Source organism: Convolutriloba macropyga, chromosome 14 (assembly GCF_964194025.1).
Source record: "Convolutriloba macropyga chromosome 14, txConMacr16.3, whole genome shotgun sequence".
Taxonomy (NCBI): domain Eukaryota; kingdom Metazoa; phylum Xenacoelomorpha; order Acoela; family Convolutidae; genus Convolutriloba; species Convolutriloba macropyga.
This window is the reverse complement of record NC_134481.1, coordinates 23,119,811-23,146,198: the sequence shown is the minus strand read 5'-3', so window position 1 is coordinate 23,146,198 and position 26,388 is coordinate 23,119,811. Positions and strand designations below refer to the sequence as shown.

The window sequence follows — 26,388 nt, the reverse complement described above, 5'->3', positions numbered from 1 at the left end:
AGTTTTATCAAATAATTGCAAGGGTTCGCGATGTTAGAAAGCTGAAAATCATTCCACAACCACCAGAAAAAAACAGCAACCTATTATCAAACCTTTAAGGAGGTTTTCTGAACCCTGAAGATGAAAAACCCCAAAAAAATGAAAATAAATGTCAAAAAAAGTTTTGTCCAAAAAATGCTTAATTTCATGATTTTAAAATCTTGAAAAACAATCCATTACATCTAGAAACTATACAATAACATAAAATAAAACCCCAGAGGAAGTTCCTTGGTTCTTGAGGCTGGATATATCTATAAAACGACAAAATTTCAAAAAACTTGAAATTTTTAAGTTTTATCAAAAATTGGATAAAATTGGTGATATTAAAAGTTGACATTTATTTCATGGCAAAAAAACTTTTAGTAACCTATCATCAAGACCCTTATGATGTTTCCTGGCTCCTGGGACTGGAAAAGCTTAGATAATTAGAATAAATAGAGAAAAATTTCAAAAAAGAAAATTTTTATCAAAAAATTCGTGATGTTAAATGTTGAAAACCATTCCATTACATTGAAAAGCATTCTATAAAGTAACTTAATATCAAACCCTAGAGGAGGCTCCTTGGCTATTGAGGCCTGATAAACCTGAAAATGACAATAAATGTCAAAACTTGAAAAAATTTTATCAACGAATTGCTAAGATTCGCGATGTTAAAAAGTTGAAACAACTATTCCACTGCAACTAGAAACTACGAAGCAACCTATTATCAAACCCTTAAGAAGGCTTGCGGAGCCCTGAGGCAGGAAAACCCTGAATAATAACAATAAATGTCAAAAAAACGTTGCGAGTTTTGACAAAAAAATGCTAATATTCATGATGCTAAAATCTTGAAAAACATTGCATTACATCTAGAAACTATACAGTAACCTACTATCAAACCCTAGAGGAGGTTTCTTGGCTCTTGAGGCTGGATATACCTAAAAAATGACAATGATTTTCAAAAAATCCAAAATAGCAAGTTTTATCGAAAAATTGCTCAGATTTACGATGTTAAAAAGTAGAAAACCATTCCACTACCACTAGAAGTTAGGCAGCAACCTATTATCGATACCTTAAGAAGGTGTGCGGAACCCTGATGCAGAAAAACCTTGAATAATGACAATAAATGTCAAATAAATAAAGAGAAAAAAGTTGCAAGTTTTGTCAAAAAAATAATTTTCATCTTGCTAAAATCTTGAAAAACAGTCCATTACAACTAAAAATATACAGTAACCTATTATCAAACCCTAGAGGAGGTTTATTGGCTCTTGAGGCTGGGTATACCTAAAAAATGACAAGGATTTTCAAAAAACCAAAAAAAATTGCAAGTTATCAAAAAAATTGCTAGGGTTCGCGATGTTAGAAAGCTGAAAATCATTCCACAACCACCAGAAAAAAAGCAGCAACCTATTATCAAACCTTTAAGGAGGTTTTCTGAACCCTGAAGATGAAAAACCCCAAAAAAATGAAAATAAATGTCAAAAAAAGTTTTGTCCAAAAAATGCTTAATTTCATGATTTTAAAATCTTGAAAAACAATCCATTACATCTAGAAACTATACAATAACATAAAATAAAACCCCAGAGGAAGTTCCTTGGTTCTTGAGGCTGGATAAATCTATAAAACGACAAATTTTCAAAAAACTTGAAAATTTTAAGTTTTATCAAAAATTGGATAAAATTGGTGATATTAAAAGTTGAAATTTATTTCGTGGCAAAAAAACTTTTAGTAACCTATCATCAAGACCCTTATGATGTTTCCTGGCTCCTGGGACTGGAAAAGCTTAGATAATTAGAATAAATAGAGAAAAATTTCAAAAAAGAAAATTTTTATCAAAAAATTCGTGATGTTAAATGTTGAAAACCATTCCATTACATTGAAAAGCATACTATAAAGTAACTTAATATCAAACCCTAGAGGAGGCTCCTTGGCTATTGAGGCCTGATAAACCTGAAAATGACAATAAATGTCAAAACTTGAAAAAATTTTATCAACGAATTGCTAAGATTCGCGATGTTAAAAAGTTGAAACAACTATTCCACTGCAACTAGAAACTACGAAGCAACCTATTATCAAACCCTTAAGAAGGCTTGCGGAACCCTGAGGCAGGAAAACCCTGAATAATAACAATAAATGTCAAAAAAAACGTTGCGAGTTTTGACAAAAAAATGCTAATATTCTTGATGCTAAAATCTTGAAAAACATTGCATTACATCAAGAAACTATTTAGTAAACTATTATCAAACCCTAGAGGAGGCTCCTTGACTCTTGAGGCCTGATAAACCTAAAAATGACAAAAATGTTCAAAAAACTTAAAAAATTGCAAGTTTTATTTTAAAAAATCGATAAATTTTGTGGTATTAAAAGGTTGAAACTATTCCACGGCCAAAGAATTTTTTCAGTATCTTATTATCAAACCCTTAAGGAAGTTTTCTGGCCCCTGGTAATGGCAAACCTGGAAATATGACAATGACAAAAAATTGAAAAAATGGCAAGTTTTGTTTTTAAAAAAATGCTTAAATTCGCGATGTTAAAATGTTGAAACCATTCTATTACCACTAGAAACTTTACAGTAACCTATTATCAAATCCTAACTCAGCTTCCCCGACACCTAGAGCAGGTAAAACTCAAGAGCTGACAAAACATTTCGAAAAACTTCAAAAAAAAATGTGAAAATTATTATAAATTTGCGTGTTTTTAGGCGGTTGTTGGTCAGTAGCTGATTGGGGGCAACAGTGGGGTGGGGGAAACAGTGGGGGGTGGGTCTTCAACCTCTAAGAACCGCTTTTTATACCATAAGTATGTCTCCAAAACAGTTTGAGCTGAACGGCTCTAAGAGCACTTAATGCCTGCTGGGCGCTATCTGTTTATCCCATTTTTGAGGACGAAAAGTCAAATAGGTCAGACCAAAAATCGGTCAAGCGAAAAATTGCATAAAAAAGACCGACAGGACTAATATTATTGCTACAAACTTTGTTTGAGAGCAGTTAATCACGTTCAGATTATCACAGACGCTAAAATGCCTTTTCGCCTCGGATCTCAATTGCTTTCCTTGAGACACATTGGCTAAAGTGTTTATGGTTGGTCAATTTTAGGTACATGAAAGTAAAAGTCAATCCATTTGTGAAAACGTTACTGGCCAACGCAGGGCAAATCGCTTTCAAACGGCTGACAAGGTCGGTGGTACTGCAATAAAAAATAGTGGGGTCAAAACTTCAAAATTGAGCTGCAAAACATCAATTTATCTCATGTTTTGGCGAAACGTATACTTAGTGTGGCTGAGCTCACGATTATAAAACAGACTTATTGCCCTCAGTCTGTACCAGTATATCCTCTTTTTAAGTCCAAAAAAAGGTGAGACAAGAAATCGACGAGCAATTAATAAGCCCATTCTACTAGTTTGCGTACTCATTGCTTATAGTTTTGAACAACTTTTCGATATCTTTGCATTCCATTAAAATCTCAAGGAGTCAAAAAGCAATAGTCTGGTACGTACTCAGATAGCGAAAGCGATGCAAACAGAAAACTGTCCTCAAAATATGTGCTATTGAAAAAACATCCAATCCAAAAGTTAAGGAATTACTAAAACGCAGATCAGCAAAAACAAAACAAAGCTACAAATTAAAGTCACTCAATGTTTTTTCAAAATAATTAGAACTATCAACGAAGTAGCCAACAATTATACTGCTCAAAATTATTGTATCAGTAGCCACATCTACACAAATCAGCAAAAATTAAATGTCACTTTATTAGCATCACCTCTTACGCAGCGTCTGTAATCTCCACGCGTACAATGGATCCGCTTTACATAATGCAAAATAAATTTCATTTCCAAAGAACTGTTGCTTTGTTTTAAAACTTGTTTTATCACTCCTCCTTCGAGTAGTCAAATGATTAGTTTACTTAACATTCGCACTTCTTAGTAAACAGTGCTAAATTTGTTTCGCTTTTTAGCACAGTTGTTATGAACCACTAATAAATGCAAATTCTATTTTGATCACACCAAGGGGAAATTTTTCAAAGAGTAAAAGGCAGAGGTGGTACTATTCACATTTTAAACAGAGAAAACAGTTTCTGAAAAAAGTTCAGTTTCAACTAGCAGCTGTGGTGGCATTATTAGCAGTAGTTGACGTTTCATTGCAATCCATTTTCTCACTGTCATCTACCCCATTTGATTTCGGTCTTTTAGCCTGAGTAGCTTCTGTTCCATCTGGTGCTGTAGCCTCTTCTGTTGATGCATTGTCACCGTCAACCTGCAGCCGATATTATAAGTACTAGGTGAACATTTACTGCGCCTGTATACAAAAACTCGATCTAATAAAATTTATGAGAAGTTTTTGAAGAACCCAATAAGTGCGTCACGCATGATTGACCGCTGACCAAATATTTCAACGACTGTCGTCTACCTGCAGAAGAATACTTACGGGTTCTGATAAACTATCGCTCTAAGTAGATGTTAGAGTATAGTTCTGGGAAGCTAAGGCAATTAGAGCCCAAAGCCTAATTGCCTTAGGGTTACCAGAACTATACTCTTGAATTGCCGAAGGCTTCTCAGGACTACACTCTAACTTATTTAGACCCCAATTTCGCCATTCAAAACTCAAAGAGAGAATTCAATTGAAATTTATAGTAACATTGCAATTCTCGTGCAGCGAATCACTCCAAAAATTGAATAATCGTTCAACCCAAACAATATTTTTTTCTGAATTCCTTGATATTATTGTAGGAGCGAATGGATCGCAGAGTTCGTCAGCCGGCTCTGTTTTGTCACTCTTATTGTCACTCTTTGTGGTTTTTTAGAAAAATGAGCACATTATTTAAAAAAATTCTTCATGTTGACTCAATTATAGACCTTGAAAAAGTCCTCTTTGCCGAAGTTGTTCTATTTTGTGACTGTTTCCGGTTTTCAATTATCCCCTTTCATTATCTTTGAAAAGTGTACGCTTTGTCTCATGAGAAAAAAATTTGGCTCCAATAAAAATTTCCAAGAAACATGGCTTAAGGCTTCCAAGAATTTTTTCCGAGAAAGTTGCTGAGTTGATAGCTCATTTTATACCATTTTGTGAGGTTGAATTCTTCGAGACAAGTGTGAAAAGTGAGCGAAAAACTGATTAAGTTCAAATTCTAGTCTGATATGAAAAGTGAAATCTTGAAAAAAATGGGACGCTTGAAAAAGTATGAAATAATGACTTCTTGCTTGATCAACTTTCAAAATTAGTGATCGAGCCTAACTTTATTGTTCATTTTCTTTAACAGTAAAATTGAGGTCTAATAAAATTTGATAACCTAATGCACTATCACTTACCTGGCTACCATTGTCCGTATTCAATACATTGGGTAAGTTAAAGCGTGAAAGGACTTAAAATCCATTCAGTTGAAACACTAAGTGAGGTAAGTCGTGGGTCAAAAAATTGAACCGTTTTCTTAGCTCTATTTTGACAGATTGGGAAAAAATCTCACCACAAAACCTCTCCGTTTTTCGCTCCCTTTCATGTTTCGGCGTGACCAAAATCACCTTTCCAAATTGACTTCAAAAATCATGAAAATGTGTGAACAGATCTTTGAAAAAAACATAGCCGGAATCGACCCGAAGTATAAAACTACTTACACCAGCCAACCCAAAGCAATTTATGAAATGTTTTGTATAAGTTGCGACTCCAGGAGCATTGTATATGATAAATTGCCTACTATATTTTAATTTAAATCAAAAACTGACTATCGATAGGTTGATATTACGAAATATTCATCTCTAAAAAAGAGAAAAATCGAGCAAAAAGAAATAGTTAAACAAAACTAAAAAAATCTGTTAATTTTCTTTAAAAATATTTTCTGAAAATTGCAAATTATCAATAACTGTTTTTAACAAACCTTAAAGGATTTATTGAGCACCTAGGCAACACCCAAATGCATTGTAAAACCCGAACAATAACAAAAATTTACAAAAACGAAAGAAAAGATCGATTTTGTTTATGAAAATATGTGCAATCAAACTTTAATCGTTTCCGCTTAGTACCATAACCCCTGAACAACTGTAACTAAACGGTTAGACATGAAACCTTTATTGTGAAAGGCAGAAAAACCGACGAATAAGGCAAAATATTCAAAAAACAGAAAAATTAAGCGAAAAAATCAAGCTTCCAAATTGAACTATTTAAGCTTCTTAAAGCAAAAATTAACCTAATACTGCCGAGATTGAAAGGCCACAAAAACCAACGGAGACGCTAATTTCAACCTAAAGTGTAACCCCAGATACTGAAAACATGAAAAGTAGGACAAAAACCACTGAAAATCGTCTAAAACGGCGAAATCACAAAAATAGCTCAAGATTGCATATAAAACGCTCATATACAATTTGAGATGGTCAAAAATGCTCCCAAACGTATAATTACTTGTTACTTTGGTTTAGAAAACCCCTTTAACCTAAAAAAGTAAAGTTAAAATTCAAAAACTGCTTCGAAAAAGCCGCATGTGATCAAAATATCTAGCTCGCTTAGCAAAATTTTTTTTACACCTACTTTTGTCGCTCTCTCAAAAACGCTATATGAACGAAAATCACTCTCTATTTTCTTCAATTCGTTCAGCTGTTTGGCGTAAACACTTAGTTTTCACGTGCGGCATTGACTTTTACATCCTGTTTTAAATACACTCCAAAAAATTATCGATCAAAAAAGACGCTCCACCAATACTCCTCTTCGAGTCGTAAAAAGACAGCGCCCCAATACACTTTAAATTCTTTGAATTGTACAAAGGAGAGCGCCTAAATAATAGCCGTTGAGAGGCTAACAAAAAATGGCCCAGGAAAGCTGACAGGAACAAAAATTAATGCATAACTTGTATGAGAAAATAAGATGCTGATAACAACCCCTGATAACGTTGGGTCAATCAGACTTGGATGCGCGTCTTATATCGATATTAATTGGTGTCGCCCATTTAATGTAAACAGCTATTGCGATTGATATGTACCACAAAAAGGACGTATATGATCAATTTCAAATATTCTACCAAGTGGTGGTTCAGAAATTACGTTCAGCCCTCTGTAGTTAAACAATATCGACGCCATCTTATGCTATTCTCACAATATGAACGCAAGATTCTGAACACAATCTGTTAAGATAATTACGTTATTCACACTGACAAATATAATAATCAAACCTGTTCCTCGTCAGCCTCTTCTTCCTCCTCTTCATAGTAAATATTCTCAGCCATTTGCCACACATGGAGAATGTTATCCTCTGAGACAGAGCAGAGAGTCCATGGCTCTTGACTGCTCCAGCAAAAGTCTGAGATCTTGGCTGTGTGTCCGGCATGGATGAACATCAACTCAGGGGGTCCGTCCTCTGCGTCTTCAGGAGTCTGCTCATCTCCGATTCTACTCAAGTCCCACACGTTCACTCCTGAGAAAAAATTCTGCTGTTTAATTTGTTTTTAACTCGCTCCACTCAGAGTGAAAATGACCTCTCGCAAGCAATTCATTGAATTTGCGTGAACGAAAGCAGATTTCAAGTGATTGTGACGTCATATAATCGTAAAAAATCTTGGCGACGAAATAAAAAACAGCAGGAAAAAACTGTTTTAAAATAACAACTCTTTTATACCAACAAAGCTGTACTCAATTGGTAGATAATTACGTCAACAAGCAATAGTACTCTTTCCAGCTTCCAAACGAAGCAAAAAATAAAGATCGAAATGAGACAAAAAAGCTGAAATCCGCAAGATAACTGAAAAACTCATTTGCTAACAACTCATTAATTAACAAAAATTTCCCTACATACTATCAAAACAGCCCTAAAACCATTACTATATTCCATTAAACTCCATTACTCAAAAAAGGTAATACAAAAAACCGATTAAAAAAATCGCCCCTCGCTTCTAGAAAACTTTGCGAAAATTCAGGTTGTCAGAAAATTGCCGCCATTGATTTCCATAAACACCATTAGGATTGGCTGAAAAAAATGGAAAAAGTTATTGCTGTACACAAGCGTTTTGCTGTTAGACATTTTTCCTCCGCTTCTGGTTGAGAGTATACAAGGGCTAGTAACAAAACCAATAAGCATTAGAGCTTGTAACTAAGACTAATGAGAACAAAGTTCAAGTAGCCAGCATCTAAAATTTGTCTTTCCGGTTTATCCCGTTTCTATTTTTTCTTTTAAGTTCTTTTCTGATTGTGACTTCGTGTTTTGATACTGATTCTGTTCACTTTAGATTGCTTTGTGGAGCAACTGGCGTTTGAGAGCACTCCGAGCAGAACGAGTGAAGAATGAATATAGCCAAGAGAAGTCAAAGATTTCTTGCAAAAAGTCGAAAAAGCAGCCAAACGAGGTAAAACGAACAAAATTTTTGCGACACGAAGTTAAAAAAGACCTCTCGCACGCAATTCATTGAAATTGCGTGAACGAAAGCAGATTTCAAGTGATTGTGACGTCATATAATCGTAAAAAATCTTGGCGACGAAATAAAAAAACAGCAGTAAAAAACTGTTTTAAAATAACTCTTTTATACCAACAAAGCTGTACTCAATTGGTAGATAATTACGTCAACAAGCAATAGTACTCTTTCCATTAAACTCCATTACTCAAAAAAAGATAATACAAAAAACCGCTTAAAAAAGCCGCACATGATAAAACAAATCGCCCCTCGCTTCGTGAAATCTTTGCGAAAATTCAGGTTGTCAGAAAATAGCCGCCGTTGATTTCCATAAACACCATTCGGATTGACTGAAAAAAATAGACAAAATTATTGCTGTACACAAGCGTTTTGCTGTTAGACATTTTTCCGCTTCTGGTTGAGAGTATACAAGGGCTAGTAACAAAACCAATAAGCATTAGAGCTGGTAACTAAGACTAATGAGAACAAAGTTCAAGTAGCCAGCATCTAAAATTTGTCTTTCCGGTTTATCCCGTTTCTATTTTTTCTTTTAAGTTCTTTTCTGATTGTGACTTCGTGTTTTGATACTGATTCTGTTCACTTTAGATTGCTTTGTGGAGCAACTGGCGTTTGAGAGCACTTCGAGCAGAACGAGTGAAGAATGAATATAGCCAACAGAAGTCAAAGATTTCTTGCAAAAAGTCGAAAAAGCAGCCAAACGAGGTAAAACGAACAAAATTTTTGCGACACGAAGTTAAAAAAGACCTCTCGCGCGCAATTCATTGAAATTGCGTGAACGAAAGCAGATTTCAAGTGATTGTGACGTCATATAATCGTAAAAAATCTTGGCGACGAAATAAAAAACAGCAGGAAAAAACTGTTTTAAAATAACGAGTTAAAAAAGCCCTATAGTAGCCTGCTGAAAAGATGAGGGCAACTATTAGACAGCGATAAGAACAAAACCACTTTGATTTTGCTTCACTATCGCTTCCCTATGATTTCGTACAACACTCAAATCACTCCAACTTTTTGCGCGTGCCATTTCCTGCTTCAAAACTCACTCCAGTAAGTTTGATGACGAAATGAAATTTGTCCAACACTCCTCTTCGAGTCATAAAAAAGACAGTGCACAATATAATTCAAATTCTTTGAACTGTAAATAAAATGCAAGAGAAGAGCCCCAGCTATCGCATATATATTCAACACTTAGTCAGTTTTAATCAAAGACTTTGTAGACGTTATCAACACCAAATGAATTTGCAGTACAACGTACACGCATAAAACCTGGCCAATTTGACTTCAAAACCATGGAATTGTGTGAACAGTTCTTAAAAACTGGGAAGAATTCAAGAAACAACTCGAAGAGTCGTGTCCACCAAAAAAGCTTTCAAAAATTATTGAATGTTAAAAGACTGAATTAGCTTTGAAAAGCAATCTAAAGCATCTAAAAGTTATATCAATTAATAAAATATTTAGCACAAACCCAACGGAACCAAGAAAATAAAAGAAAAACATAACCGACTAAACGTCGTAAGAATTGCTCTCGAACGACTAGTGGGAGCTCTAATCAGTTGCAGCCTGCTTCAGTCAGGGGAGGGAGGGATAGGGAGCCTAAATGGGACTAAGAAGTTCAATAGTGGGCTTCAAATAACTACATTAGAGGTTAACCTATACCACTATTAAGATTTAAAGTAAAAAATGGCACCAGTTTTGGCTCACTTTTCATTTGACTTTTAGTGATTGAGAGAGAGTTTTAGATCACGCGAAACGCAAAAAGTCAAGGGCGTAAAAGTCACTCTAAAAGTCAAAATTGTCAAGCAAAAATTTTGCATAAAAAACACACGCTTACAATAATTGCTATGAACTACGTTCAAGAGCAATTAAAAATCAATTATATCTATATAAAATATAATAGAAGCGCATATAGAGAAAATCTATTTCCTAAAAAAATCCGAGACCTAAAAACTGTTCAAACAACAACAGGAAAGCCATTATAGGCTCGACAAAATTACAGAATTTAGAACAACTGGAAACCAGCACGAAATGAACAAAAAACATATTGTCAAACTTCTCGATAAAAACTGTTTTCTACCAACGAAGCCGCACTCCATCGATAGCTATAGGTAGCACCTCCAGACAATACCTCCTCCCAAAGAAAGCAATAAAACAAAACAAAGGTCCAAAAAAGACAAAAGACCTACAAATCGGCAAAAAATTTGTTATATTCGTTTTAATTAACAAAGAGTCTCAAAACTATCAAAGCAGCCTTAAAACCATTAATATATTCCATTCAACTTGATTACTCAAAAAACAGGTAAAATAAAAAAACTGCTAGAAAAATACATGTGATAAAAAATTTCGCTCGCTTCGAGAAACTTTTTCACACCTCAATTTGTGGAAGCCGCACTCCATCGATAGCTATAGGTAGCACCTCCAGACAATACCTCCTCCCAAAGAAAGCAATAAAACAAAACAAAGGTCCAAAAAAGACAAAAGACCTACAAATCGGCAAAAAATTTGTTATATTCGTTTTAATTAACAAAGAGTCTCAAAACTATCAAAGCAGCCTTAAAACCATTAATATATTCCATTCAACTTGATTACTCAAAAAATAGGTAAAATAAAAAAAACTGCTAGAAAAATACATGTGATATAAAAAAAATTTCGCTCGCTTCGAGAAACTTTTTCACACCTCAATTTGTCGCTGTCTCAAAAGCATGCACAGCAGATTGCCGGAAAATAGCCATCATTGATTCCCATAACCCCGATTAGGACTGCCAGAGCAGAAAAAAACGAAAAAATTGATGTACAAAAAAATCTTAAAGTACGAACTATTTTGATTTCATTTTGCTGTTAGACATACTTCAGCTTCTTGTTGAGTGGAGACAAGAGCTAGTATCAAAATCAATGAAGAATGAAACTAGCCTAGAGAAGTCAAAGATTTCATTCCAAATGTTGAACAAGCAGTGAACTACGTTAAGGGAAACAAATTGTTATTTGAGGAAGTAAAAATAATAGAGGCGCAATAAAAGCCGGCAGAGAAGCTGAAGACGGCTATTAAAGACACCTGTCCAACACTCCTCTTCGAGTAACAAAAAAGACAGTGCACAATACAAATCAAATTCTTTGAACTGTAAATAAAATCCAAGAGAAGGCCAATAAGAGCCCCAGCTATCGCATATATATTCAACACTTAGTCAGTTTTAATCAAAGAGTTTGTAGACGTTATCAACACCAAATGAATTTGCAGTACAACGTACACCCATAAAACCTGGCCAGTTTGACTTCAAAACCATGGAATTGTGTGAACAGTTCTTAAAAACTGGGGAAAATTCAAGAAACAACTCGAAGAGTTGTGTCCACTAAAAAAGCTTTCAAAAATTAATGAATGTTAAAAGACTGAATTAGCTTTGAAAAGCAATCTAAAGCATCTAAAAGCTATATCAATTAATAAAATATTTAGCACAAACCCAACGGAACCAAGAAAACAAAAGAAAAACATAACCGACTAAACGTCGTAAGAATTGCTCTCGAACGACTAGTGGGAGCTCTAATCAGTTGCAGCCTGCTTCAGTCGGGGGAGGGAGGGATAGGGAGCCTAAATGGGACTAAGAAGTTCAATAGTGGGCTTCAAATAACTACATCAGAGGTTAACATATACCACTATTAAGATTTAAAGTAAAAAATGGCACCAGTTTTGGCGCACTTTTCAGTTGACTTTTAGTATTAAATTGCCACCAATTGAGTTCAGCTGCTTGAAATTGTGATTGGGAGAGAGTTTTAGATCACGCGAAACGCAAAAAGTCAAGGGCGTAAAAGTCACTCTAAAAGTCAAAACTGTCAAGCAAAAATTTTGCATAAAAAAAACACACACGCTTACAATAATTGCTATGAACTACGTTCAAGAGCAATTAAAAATCAATTATGTCTATATAAAATATAATAGAAGCGCATATAGAGAAAATCTATTTGCTAAAAAAATCCGAGACCTAAAAACTGTTCAAACAACAACAGGAAAGCCATTATAGGCTCGACAAAATTACAGAATTTAGAACAACTGGAAACCAGCACGAAATGAACAAAAAACATATTGTCAAACTTCTCGATAAAACACTGTTTTCTACCAACGAAGCCGTACTCCATCGATAGCTATAGGTAGCACATCCAGACAATACCTCCTCCCAAAGAAAGCAATAAAACAAAACAAAGGTCCAAAAAAGTCAAAAGACCTACAAATCGGCAAAATACTCAAAAATTTGTTATATTAGTTTTAATTAACAAAGAGTCTCAAAACTATCAAAGCAGCCTTAAAACCATTAAAATATTCCATTCAACTTGATTACTCAAAAAATAGGTAAAATAAAAGAACCGCTAGAAAAATACACGTGATATAAAAAATTTCGCTCGCTTCGAGAAACTTTTTCACATTTCAATTTGTCGCTGTATCAAAAACATGCACAGCAGATTGGCGGAAAATAGCCATCATTGATTCCCATAACCCCGATTAGGACTGCCAGAGCAGAAATCGAAAAAATTGATGTACAAAAAAATCTTAAAGTACGAACTATTTTGATTTCATTTTGCTGTTAGACATACTTCAGATTCTTGTTGAGTGGAGACAAGAGCTAGTATCAAAATCACTGAAGAATGAAACTAGCCTAGAGAAGTCAAAGATTTCATTCCAAATGTTGAACAAGCAGTGAACTAAGGTTAAGGGAAACAAATTGTTATTAGAGGAAGTAAAAATAATAGAGGCGCAATAATAGCCGGCAGAGAAGCTGAAGACGGCTATTAAAGACACCTGTCCAACACTCCTCTTCGAGTCATAAAACAGACAGTGCACAATAATTCAAATTCTTTGGACTAAATAAAATCCAAGAAGGCCAATAAGAGCCCCAGCTATCGCATATATATTCAACACTTAGTCAGTTTTAATCAAATACCTTGTAGACGTTATCAACACCAAATGAATTTGCAGTACAACGTACACCCATAAAACCTGGCCAATTTGACTTCAAAACCAGGGAATTGTGTGAACAGTTCTTAAAAACTGGGAAGAATTCAAGAAACAACTCGAAGAGTTGTGTCCACTAAAAAAGCTTTCAAAAATTATTGAATGTTAAAAGACTGAATTAGCTTTGAAAAGCAATCTAAAGCATCTAAAAGCTATATCAATTAATAAAATATTTAGCACAAACCCAACGGAACCAAGAAAATAAAAGAAAAACATAACCGACTAAACGTCGTAAGAATTGCTCTCGAACGACTAGTGAGACCTTTAGTCAGTTGCAGCCTGCTTCAGTCGAGGAGGGAGGGATAGGGAGCCTAAATGGGACTAAGAAGTTCAATAGTGGGCTTCAAATAACTACATTAGAGGTTAACATATACCACTATTAAGATTTAAAGTAAAAATGGCACCAGTTTTGGCGCACTTTTCATTTGACTTTTAGTATTAAATTGCCACCAATTGAGTTCAGCTGCTTGAAATTGTGATTGAGAGAGAGTTTTAGATCACGAGAAACGCAAAAAGTCAAGGGCGTAAAAACAACTCTAAAAGTCAAAATTGTCAAGCAAAAATTTTGCATAAAAAACACGCTTACAATAATTGCTATGAACTACGTTCAAGAGCAATTAAAAATCAATTATATCTATATAAAATATAATAGAAGCGCATATAGAGAAAATCTATTTCCTAAAAAAATCCGAGACCTAAAAACTGTTCAAAAAACAACAGGAAAGCCATTATAGGCTCGACAAAATTACAGAATTTAGAACTGGAAACCAGCACGAAATGAACAAAAAACATATTGTCAAACTTCTCGATAAAACACTGTTTTCTACCAACGAAGCCGCACTCCATCGATAGCTATAGGTAGCACCTCCAGACAATACCTCCTCCCAAAGAAAGCAATAAAACAAAACAAAGGTCCAAAAATGACAAAAGACCTCAAATCGGCAAAATACTCAAAAATTTGTTAAATTCGTTTTAATTAACAAAGAGTCTCAAAACTATCATAGCAGCCTTAAAACCATTAATATATTCCATTCAACTTGATTACTCAAAAAATAGGTAAAATAAAAAACTGCTAGAAAAACACGTGATATAAAAAATTTCGCTCGCTTCGAGAAACTTTTTCACACCTCAATTTGTCGCTGTCTCAAAAACATGCACAGCAGATTGCCGGAAAATAGCCATCATTGATTCCCATAACCTCGATTAGGACTGCCAGAGCAGAAGAAATCGAAAAAATTGATGTACAAAAAAATCTTAAAGTATGAACTATTTTGATTTCATTTTGCTGTTAGACATACTTCAGCTTCTTGTTGAGTGGAGACAAGAGCTAGTATCAAAATCAATGAAGAATGAAACTAGCCTAGAGAAGTCAAAGATTTCATTCCAAATGCTGAACAAGCAGTGAACTAAGGTTAAGGGAAACAAATTGTTATTTGAGGAAGTAAAAATAATAGAGGCGCAACAATAGCCGGCAGAGAAGCTGAAGACGGCTATTAAAGACACCTGTCCAATACTCCTCTTCGAGTCGTAAAAAAGACAGTGCCCCAATACAATTCAATTTCTTTGAATTGAAAAAAAATGCAAGAGAAGGCCAATAAGAGCCCCAGTTATCGCTTTGCGGCTATTGAAGAGAAGATATTCAACAGTTAGTCAGTTTTAATCGAAGACTTCGTAACCAACGTCAAAGGAATATGCATTACAACGTACTTCCAATTAACCTGTAGATTAAATTGGAATAATATTAGCTAACCAAGATTTTAAATCTTCAATTAATTAAAAATCTTACTATTGTAGCGACTCAGACAGGAAGCTGTTTTCGAAAAGTCAAATGAGACTCACAAATAATTTAAGAGCTCCAAACATAATTTTAATCATATTGAGGCATAACCTTGTGCGGTGTATTAGGATTTTACCTACAACAAAGACACGTTGAACGTTATTTGGTCATGAAGTGAGCTCTGAGAGTGACTTACGTCTGTCGGTGCCAGATGAAGCGAGGATGGTCTCGTTGTGTTGTGACCACTGCACCTGGAATATCTCATCTCTGTGGCTCTGGAAAGAGTGCAGCTTACTCTTCAGATTTCTCATGTCCCAAAGAGCCACTGTCTTGTCAGCAGATCCTGAATATCATCAGTCCAACCCCATTTATATATACTTGTGACAAAATACTTTTTAGGTGTTAAATTATACTGTCGTAAATGCGACGAAAAATGAGATACAATAAAGTTCATATATGCGTAACATCGTTCTCTCCTTGTATTTTAAAATGCAATTTTCTCACTTTACTCAAAGCATTGTGAGAAATAGTCGCTTCAAACCATTAAAATTGTCACCTCGCTTTTATGGTATGAACTGTAATAATTCTGCGCTAAGCTGTTGCTTCACAGAATCAATAAGCGGTAGTACAGTCCTTCATAATTTCCATGTAACATTCATCATACATACGCAACATAGGTTATGCATATCATAGTAAGCTTCATAGAGATTACCTGTTGCGAATAGGTAGTCGCACGAGGGGTTGAAGGAGATGCAGTTGATCTCAGCCTGATGACCCTGGAAGTTGTGGGTGGGCTTGTTGTTTGCATTCCTCGTGTCCCACACCATCACTCGCATGTCATCCCCCACTGATCCGAAGATATTCTCGTGTGAAGCGTGCCAACACACATCTTCCACCACAGCTTGGTGTGCTGAGAAAATTGTGTGTACTTCTAACGTTGATTTCTGAAACAAATTAAAAGATCCATTTCCAAAATGAAACGTTGGCTCTGTAAAATCGATAACGGAGCAGAAATTTACAGAGAGTTTCACGCAACCATTTTTTATTTTACGTATAGCCAATACCATACTGGCCTTGATTGGCAAGACAAATTAATTTTGATTGGCAATACAACTCTGATAATTCCCCCAAAAATTTACCAACAGTAAAAAAATCTTCAGGGGAAATCTTCATTTTTAGGTATACCGTCAGTTATCCGGGCCTCAAATCTAAATTCTCATTATTACGGGTTGATATATGCCACAATTGAAGTAACCAAACATAGCTTAGAATAGACACTGAATAAACACAACGCAACAGCTTACATTGCAAAGATATTCTATACTATAAAAAATACTGATAATAAAAATGATCTGCTGCGAAATCTCCATTGTACTCTAAACCCATTAATCACTATAATTTCAAATCGATTCAAATTGATTTATTCTGAGCACCATTGAAATTAGTTCCTGTCTTACTTTGTCTTTGGGTGCAGCATTTATATCCCACATACACACAGTCTGGTCGTCCGAAGCACTTAGAAGTCTCCCAGCTGTGGTAGGATTCCACGACAGTCCATATCCCTCCTTCGTGTGACCTTTCAACCTCAGATCCGCTCTGACGTCGCCCGAGGGATCAGGTTTACTGGGATGCTTAGTGTAGTCAAATATCAACACATCACACCCAGGGGTTTTAGTAGCAATGATTGAAGGGTTTTGCGGCATGTATCGTGCACGGTTCACTTCTCCCTCGTGGTTGATTTTGATGTCAACCTCCACACGACCAGACACTGAGCCGAAACCACCAAACTCGGCACGATCTGAAAAAAGGAGGACAGATTATAAACGAGTTTAAAATCCATTAAGTTATCTAGATAATCTCGTCAAGCTAATGGATAATTGATCAGATCATAGCTTCATGGATAAATTGATGTTAGCGTATACAAAATACGTGTACAGTGGACAACTATTTTGCATGCATGTATTTTTACTGGATTGGCAATAGGCAAGGGGTTTACAAAGATAGCTAATAAGAGCTTATTCAGGCCATTAATAAGATTCAAATACAAATCCAAATTCGACGCGCTCTTCTCACTTTGTGAATGAGAGAGCAATTTAGATCACGCAAAAATCGAAGGGCTAAGGGCGTAAAATTCTACTCAAAAGTCAAACAGTCAAGAAAAAATTTGTCGGAATAGACCGGACTAAAAAGTTTGCTTCGAATTTTATTCGAGGGTAATTATAAACTTCAGGTGAGTATTCTACCTGCGTCGTAGTGGCTAGCATCAAACTGTACATCGTCTTCAGGAATCTGTATGCTGGCAATGAGGAGGTGGTTGTGTTCATCACTTGTGTGCGTTCCCAAAATGAGTCGATGCGTCGAGTAGTTCTTACCCTTAATAAAACCCAGCATTCAATCATTGAGAAGGGACTTGATTCGGATTTTAGTTTAATCTCAATGTAGCTTTCAATCTCATTAACATCTTCGTAATGAAAATAAAATTATAATAGCTCGTCAATTGTCGGGATTGCTCAAAGGTGAAAGTCGCAGAAAAATTAGCGGCGGAACCTGCTGCGATTAATAAACATTCATTCGCTATTGTTTCAATGTTAGTTAAATTAAATTATTTCCTTGTTTTCCTCAAACAAAATAAGCGTTAATAAACAGAAACATGACTTGGACTGACCTCGTGAGTTGTGACATCTGGCATCCACTGACAGGTGAGAGAGGGCCACTCTAGCGCATGTGTCATAATCATGTCATACAAAAAGGGTGTATTCTTCTTCCAAATCTTGTACTCTTCGTTTATTATCCTCTCCTCAGAGGCCTCATCCAATACGGCACCACTTCCTTTAACATTCAACGCACACTCAGAATGAACAATGTACTTCAATCTAATTAATAGCGTGAAAGTTGACGATCCAAAGTTCCGATTCTTAATAACTTCAGTTTATCTGGTCGATTTTGCATTTCTAAGAAAATTGGATTCGTAAAAGTTTTTCGTAAAGGAACATATATCCGTTTGCTTACATCGAGCAATTGAGCAATTGGCACGACATCAAAGTCTAGGCCATTACTCTATCAAAGTAAGGTGCTATTTTTGAACAGTACGAATCTGGTTTAAAATAGTTTCGCAGAACTTTAATAATTTTCATGTTAGTTTTGGCTGTCAATGTGGACTTTTTCAACAGTCGCTATAGCAACTGTTTTCTTCAACATGTGCAGCTGACAATGCTTTTGAAAAAGTTTTCACAAGTTTGTGTACAGTAGCTGAAATCAAATGAAATTTTATTTTTAAAAATAATGGTAAATTTTGCTATTTTAACATTTGCCGCCTCGGGAACTCTTTTAGAAAAGATAATTTGATTGATTTAACTGAAATCGATTACAACAGTTTATCATTAAATAATCATCGTCCTAATTAAATCTAATTGGTTTTTGTTGGTGATTTCTGATCTTATAAATTTTTGGAGAGTTGACGTCGCTTGTGCAAGTTGGCACAGCATCACCCAGAGTTCCAAAATATCATAAACATGCGGCAAATTATCTACTGGGAATCGAAATTGACAATATTGATAAAAACAATAAAAAATGAATTCATAAAATTCCTAAAATCTGAAAAAAAAGCTGTGGAAAAAACTACTCCGAGCAACAAAATTTGAAAGATTCGGAATAAAGCTTGCAAAAATACAAGCTATGTAATTATCTTTTGTTAATCATTTCTTTAATAAAGACCTTTCCATTTGACCTTATATAATAAAAGGCCAAACTAAGTTGTCACTCCCTAGTTTTATGTTGGGTTAAAATGCAATTATAACCCAACTTAAAATCAAACTGGGACATAAACCGTCTTCTCGTCTACCAATGAAATTCATATAAACCACCAGAAATCCCAAACGTTCAATTTCAAGAAATTCCAATGTGTTACGCACTAATTTTTAGAGTATGAATCAAAGATGTTATTGAGGTAAATTTGAGAGATAACTTGGAATAATTATTGTCAGTTTTCAAGGACTTATTTTGATGTTTCACAGTGCGATTTTTAGCGGATATATTTTGAATAAACTTAGCTAGTAATAGCCTTTTATTGAGCGGTTCGGATGCGCGATATATCCACTAGTTGCCTTGGGTTTTAGAGCTTTATTTAGCCATACTATAACTCTAATGTAGCCTGTTTTAACTTATTAGTTTTAGGAAGAATTCCCAGTTCAATCATTAATTATTTAATTAGAAAAATAAAGCCAAAGTTTTCAATGATAGAATAAGAAGTTCGAGTTTTTGCTGAGTTTTATTAGCAACTGATAGTCAGGCTGTTTCTCCGGTGTTCTGCTGATCGTAAGTTCCGCAGGACTGTGCCTTGAGTTGTATTGGTCCTTCGAAAATATTTACTGATCTACAAGTTGGGCAATTTCCGGCTTTTGTACGTCTCTTGATGTTTGTTAAGTACATATACAAGTTCCGTATTAGCACCTACTTTATCAGAATAATTACTTCACCAAGTACATAATCTCTCATGAAGTTATTTACTAATTATGCAAATTTATCTTCAAGAAACTCAAAAAAGTAAATATTGAGGCATTTAGGCACTTGATATGTTTGCTAGTAAAACTGTCACTCTGCGGTTGCTTTTCATAAACATAAACAAATTAGGGGTTACAGGCCTAGATGGTAAATACTGGCTATATATGGCCTAGAAACTAAATGAATATGAACTAGATTAAAGCACTTATTTATGGATATTTAAGGAAAATAGTCACGTAACTATGAGGGACGAAATAGGGGCGTGACACTACCGGACTTTATGAAAATTTTCCATGAAAATTTTAAGAAGAAACTGGGGTTTTACAATTTTTCTATAAAACATATAATCTGTACGAATGTAAGAGTAAACATATGTTTTTATTGGAGCCACCCAATTTATGTTTTCTGAGAAAAGAGTTTTTGAACGAAAGCATTTAAGTTAAAGACAATTAAGGAAGTTAAGAGGAAGAAAGTTTAAGTTAAGACAAATTGAGATAAGATTGAAATGGAGAAGGTTAAGACAAGATTAAAGGCTTTGAAGGAACATTTGAGAGTTGAGAATGCGCAAAAGTTGAATAAAGAGTGAGAACATAAGATAGAGTTAGGGTTTAGAGGACACGTTAAGATTAGCACTGAAATTAATCATGGTTATTTCACTGAATAATAGCTCTAAACTTTGAATAGGGTAACACATTTGAACTGGCTAAATAAATGGTTTAAAGCGCTGGTTAATTTCTGGGATTGAAGCACTAGTTTGGTTATATAAAGCACTTAGGAGGAGAACTTAATAAGTGAAAGGAACTTAAACGATTAAAAGAATAATACTTGTCAAACTATATAAGATTTTCAAGAACTCAAAGTATACTTTCCTCTCGGGATTGAGCTTGGTTGTCCAGTTCATCGTCTGTGTTAAATCGGTCCATGGTGTTGAGTGACATGGTAGAAGTTGCAGGCATGTTGCAGAATTTCGTCGTTGTCGTTTGAGGGTTCCAAGTTCTTCTGGAGAGATGACTGTTGGCGGTTGCTTTAGTTGTTTGGCTAGAGTTGTGACTACGTCTGATTTCAGATGTTTGGGTACGGAAACTACTGGGTTTAGCGGTACATTGGTTCCGTTAAGCTTCATGAAATTTGGTACCATTCGTCGTACAAAGGCTACTTTATGGTATAAGTACATGAAGAGAATATGTAAAGCTAGATTTCCGATAAAGACAATAACTGTTAGCGAAGGAGAAAGTTTGATAGGAACGTAAGATTCAAGTTTGTCAATTAGTGCTGGTTTAAATGACTTCATTTCAGTGGTAATAGGCTTCGCTATATCATCAACTGATTCTGTTGATAACTTTCGATTGGAGTAAATGAATTCTGTTTTAACTTTCTTCAATAAGTCTAGATTTGCTTCAGTGCTTGATTCGTGCTTCGGAAGTTCGTTTATGTTTGGAACTGAGTCAATAAAATGTTCTAGTGGATCTGGCAATTTTACATTGATTCGCTTCGCGGGAAGATACTGACAACTTTGTAAATCAGCTCGAATTTTAATGTGGTCACTGAACATTGTATGTCCACATTTTAATGTGATTAACCAGATGTTACAACCTTTGTGAGAAATGTTGGTCTCTTGGCCATTCTCATCCGTACCAATCTCACTAAGGGTAAAATCACTTGAAGCTGATGTTAAGAGCCAAATTCCGTATCAAAGGTTCTGTGCTCGTTCTGGGTTGGGTAACACAACCTTCTCCGTGTCACATACTTTCAATGCTGTAATGGCATGATGAAACTTGAGGGTTGCTAGGCACGAGGAGAATCCAAGGTGGGTTTCCATTGTCTCATGACAGATTCGGTATCGTGGCGATCCAAGACAGTTGTCATACTGGGCTTTTGTCAGTACTGTAGTTTCCATCTGTCCTTCGGAGATTGCTAAGTACTCTCCCTCTATCACCCATTGTAAGGCGTCTACAGAGTCCTTCTGGGGCATAGGGATAACATTGGCACGATAAACTTCAAACACTGTCTGGCTAGAGGCTAGGGGAATGGCTAGTGTCAGTAAAAGTCCGTCTTCAACTGAGGGCGAAAATTTTGTCTATAACTTTGTTTGTAGACTTGTTGTGGGCAATGTGGTGTAAAAATGTGTACTGGGCTTTGTTCTGATGGCTCAATTTTAGATGCTACTTTCTGTTAAGTTGCTGCTCAAGTTCTTTTTGATTATTTGAAATAACAGTTATTGCTTTTAGCATTTTATCTGTGTTCGATTCGGTTATTTCATTAAATCCATCGTCAAAGTACTCTTCTCTGTTACACATCTCCCTAATTGCAATTTGTTGGCTAGCTAAGGTGCATAATTGATCAATTGTATCAGTATCTGGCCTTTCTAACAGCTTAGGCTTAAGCCAATTCAGCATAGACTTAATAAAGAAGCGCTTTATTTGCTCATTTTCGATTTTCTGACATCTGAAGGGCAGATTCTCTTGCTGCTGTCTCTCTTTCGAATCTACGGGCTTCAGGATCACCTGCTCCTGCTGGCGCTACTACTATTTCAGGTGCTGGATATGCTTTATTTGCTTCTGTTCTCAACTTTACTAAGAAATTTTTCACTGTGTCTGTTTTTGGATTAAACTTTTGGTTCTCCAATTTTATTACTCTGATCTCTCTCAAGTCGTCTTGTGTGAATCTATTTCTTAGAGCTGTTATACTATGTTCAAAAATTAGTCTGGTAGCCTCTGGTAGCGTTAGAAAGTATCGTAAAGCATCTCCTTTTAAATGTAATTGCAGAAAATTCGCTTGTTGCGCGGCCGCGATTGCCGCAACTCCGATTGCACCTGTTATTAGTTGTTCAAACTCGTTGAAATTGTCCGTTTCTGATCCAGAAAAAGGCGTGATATTGATCTGTAAGTGTGCCATTTTGCTTTTTCCCGATTAGATTATATACTTAATGTTCAATCAGTCTTATTTTCGTTCTAAAGTATTAAGTAGCACACTAAACTTAACTTAATGGAGAGATTAAGGGGTTTTAAGAGAAGAAAACAGTTAAATGAATAGCACAAGAATATCAGAAAAGAAGCTACTGAAACCATTCGTTCAGCAAATATTAAAGAAGGGCTGCTTATAAAGCTTATAAGCCCATTCCTAAAGCTCTGGTCGAATCGTCAGACTTATATCGTTGAAGCCGTATGGGCCGCCGAAGTCTCACCTCTAAAGAGTGCCCCTTAGTCTAGGAAAATTCGTGGGGACCACGACCGCACAGGCCTTGTGGAAGCTGCACTCAGATAGGCAACAGCATAATTGACCGAAGTCACTGTTTGATTCATTAACCTCCGGAGCTGGGTGGGGAAATAAAATAAATTTGTTTTATTATTTTGTTTAAATTTTTGTTTTGCCCTCTTTTAGTTAATATTTAAGTGATGGTTTCAGTAATTTAGCTTATTCTGATGTTATCTGATAATCAGTAATGATGTTGTCAAGGTTAATATCTCTGTCTGATTGAAGTTTGTAACGGATAAGGCCAAATTTGCGAGATTTCTGATTTAAACTTTTTGCTGTCCAATGAATTGCTACACGTTTATCATCTTTATCTAGCACATAAATAACGATGGATTTATAAGCTGAAGAGGAAAAAGCGCTTACTATCTGAGCTTGTGTTTTATTGCTGTCATAGGTGTAGTTGATGTTATTTCCTTCAATATATTCAACAAAATTGGGGGAAGCGCGACCATTATTAATAGCAGGGAGAATTTGTTCTTTATAAAATGACATAAATAAAGCACCAAAATTAAATTTTACAAAATTATTTACTCACAATATCCTCGTTTGCAAATACCCTGTGTTGTTTTTGTCCGTTGTGGTTGAGTTTGTTCCAGTTATTGACCACTCAAACACTTTTGGATTGTTATTGCATTTAGTCCACAGAGACACAAACACAGTTTCCACTCATTCTTTCCTTTGTTACTGCTTTCTGCATTATCGTCTTGCTCGGAAAGGAAGTGCTGGATGCTGGTCTGGATGATTGGAGGCTCTTAAGGTAATGAAGAAAAAGCAAAAGAAGAAAATGGCGGAAGAAAAGAAAGAAAATGTCGAATTTATCAAGGAATTAATCAGAGTTTCGGTTCGTTTAAACTGGAAAACAGTTAATAACTACTGTCACCATGTTACGCACTAATTTTTAGAGTATGAATCTGCGAGGTAAATTTGAGAGATAACTTGGAATAATTATTGTCATTTTTCAAGGACTTATTTTGATGTTTCACAGTGCGATTTTTAGCGGATATATTTTGAATAAACTTAGCTAGTAATAGCCTTTTATTGAGCGGTTCGGATGCGCGATATATCCACTAGCTGCCTTGGCTTTTAGAGCTTTATTTAGCCATACTATAACTCTAATGTAGCCTGTTTTAACTTATTAGTTTTAGGAAGAATTCCCAGTTCAATCATTAATTATTTAATTAGAAAAATAAAGCCAAAGTTTTCAATGATAGAATAAGAAGTTCGAGTTTTTGCTGAGTTTTATTAGCAACTGATAGTCAGGCTGTTTCTGCGGTGTTCTGCTGATCGTAAGTTCCGCAGGACTGTGCCTTGAGTTGTATTGGTCCTTCGCAAATATTTACTGATCTACAAGTTGGGCAATTTCCGGCTTTTGTACGTCTCTTGATGTTTGTTAAGTACATAAACAAGTTCCGTATTAGCACCTACTTTATCAGAATAATTACTTCACCAAGTACATAATCTCTCATGAAGTTATTTACTAATTATGCGAATTTATCTTCAAGAAACTCAAAAAAGTAAATATTGAGGCATTTAGGCACTTGATATGTTTGCTAGTAAAACTGTCACTCTGCGGTTGCTTTTCATAAACATAAACAAATTAGGGGTTACAGGCCTAGATGGTAAATACTGGCTATATATGACCTTGAAACTAAATGAAATTGAACTAGATTAAAGCACTTATTTATGGATATTTAAAGGAAAATAATCACGTAACTATGAGGGACGAAATAGGGGCGTGACACAATCTAAAGTTGATAAACTTCATCCAAGTTCACAATTTATGCATCATCTTTTCTCTAATGTTCAACACAAGTGCAAACTTAGCCGCATTTGAACAAACCTGAAAAGATATCACATCTTGTGACAACATCACATCTTGTGACAACTTTCTTTTAACAATGAAGGATAGATTTGTAAACATTACATTGGGATTTCTGGTAAGTGAACGTTGGGTTTTAACTGAATTTCATAGGTAGCCGACAAGACTAGTGTAGGGGATCAATGGTGTAAAAATTATGTTCGAAATTTGATTTTAAGAGTAAAATTGCCTCACAAATTGCATTTTTTTTTTCATAAAATTGGGGGGGGGGGGGGGGGCTTACATTCGCCATTCAGTGTATATCAATAGCAAATTGTAGCCTCAACTCAATGGCGTTTGCCTTAAAACTAGATTTAAGTAGACAGTAAATAGTAAACCGACCCAAGATTTCCGGATTACATCTGAGAACTCATGAGACATGGTCAGTAACAGCTCTCCTCTGGGACTAGCACATGTTTTAAAAAGTTAGCTTGATCCACCCAAAAGCATTCTGCTATCAATATACCTGTCTTAATTGTTACAACAAACTATAATGAATAGAATCATGATAGGTCAATCAAACTCTCCTGTAGTCGTTTCAACAATTTTAAAAAGCAACAAAAGACAACTGGGAAACAATAAACTTGGATAAAAAATATCTGGGATAAAAAATTGATGTTTCCAATTTCATTGATTATAAGCTACAAACTTGAAACTTTGTTTTAAAATTGTTATTAAATATAATGCGAACCATTCAGTTATTTCACTAACAAGAGCCGCTAATTTCACCAGTTATATCTCAAGCTCCGCACAAGTCACGTTTTCTAAACTAGCAAGAAATTAGTTATCACACACTTTTTACCACACAATTCTCATATAGTTTTAGCATTACTGACTTCTCAAAATCTCCACTGAATACAAATGACTAAATTCATTATTTGGCGAATGAATAAAATTGTGATACCCAGCGGTCTAGAAGATTTGACGTATATTCATTTTCATAGAGCCGAAATCATCAATGGGTAAACTTCAAACATTTTTCAAATGTTATTTATTTTAGAGGAGCTTAATTATTCTCCAGAAGCCAATAGCAATTGTTATCCATGAGATACTTGGAAACTTAGAATATACCCCCAAGAAAAGTGACCCCTGTTTTCTTTTTATATTTGAAGCAAACTTGAGCAATCTTGGTATTCAAACTGCTTAGTGGATCCTGGCAGAACTAGTTAACCCTCTGGTCAATTCACGAAACAACGCGAAGTAGCCCAAAACAGAACATGAAACCGACTACCGTTTGACAAACTGCTCTCGCGCGAGGGGTTTGTTGGCTTTGGTATAAAACTTTTGCAACTGGAACAAACAAACCAAGATCTGAATAATTGCAAAAAAAGGCTTAGCAATTGAGAGGGGATATATTGGCAAAATCTAGCTAACGCTTAGGTTCCTAACTCACCCATACCTGCTGTCGAAGCGGTCCGAGAAGCAGCATCACTCGTAAGACCAACTGCAGTCATAGTGTAGCAGATGTAATCAATCAATCAATCAATCAATGATTAAAATTATTCAAATCTGATATTGCACAAAATCTGAAATACCATAAAACATTCACGTAAAAGCGAAACGCAACATTTCAGGTCAATTCGACCAACAATTGTTTATACA

The 26,388-nt window shown here is 35.3% G+C and overlaps 1 protein-coding gene across 2 annotated transcripts; it reads right to left on the bottom strand.

Annotated features, from left to right (window-relative positions):
• Nucleotides 1-3,576: 3,576 nt before the first annotated feature.
• Nucleotides 3,577-26,320, bottom strand: LOC142353689 (histone-binding protein RBBP4-B-like). Of its 2 annotated transcripts, none has more exons than XM_075406005.1 (8): nt 26,186-26,320; nt 17,839-18,002; nt 17,417-17,546; nt 16,631-16,971; nt 15,886-16,117; nt 15,370-15,516; nt 7,171-7,412; nt 3,577-4,271 (listed from the first exon to the last, which is right to left on the bottom strand). In XM_075406005.1, the coding sequence occupies exons 1-8, from the start codon at nt 26,238-26,240 to the stop codon at nt 4,110-4,112; spliced, it is 1,473 nt and encodes a 490-aa protein (XP_075262120.1). In that variant the 5' UTR covers nt 26,241-26,320; the 3' UTR covers nt 3,577-4,109. The 2 variants fall into 2 exon arrangements, with proteins under 2 accessions (XP_075262120.1, XP_075262119.1); XM_075406004.1 differs by having other exon boundaries at nt 26,180-26,308.
• Nucleotides 26,321-26,388: the final 68 nt, after the last annotated feature.

Bases quoted from the DNA above. Each gene is read 5' to 3' on its own strand.
- LOC142353689 (XM_075406004.1), bottom strand. From the start codon at position 26,240: ATGACTGCAGTTGGTCTTACGAGTGATGCTGCTTCTCGGACCGCTTCG. The intron at 16,972-17,416 runs GTAGAATACTCA...TCCTTTTTTCAG, and splicing joins TGCTAGCCACTACGACGCAG to ATCGTGCCGAGTTTGGTGGT. The intron at 4,272-7,170 runs GTTTGATTATTA...TATCGGCTGCAG, and splicing joins AAGAGGCTGACGAGGAACAG to GTTGACGGTGACAATGCATC.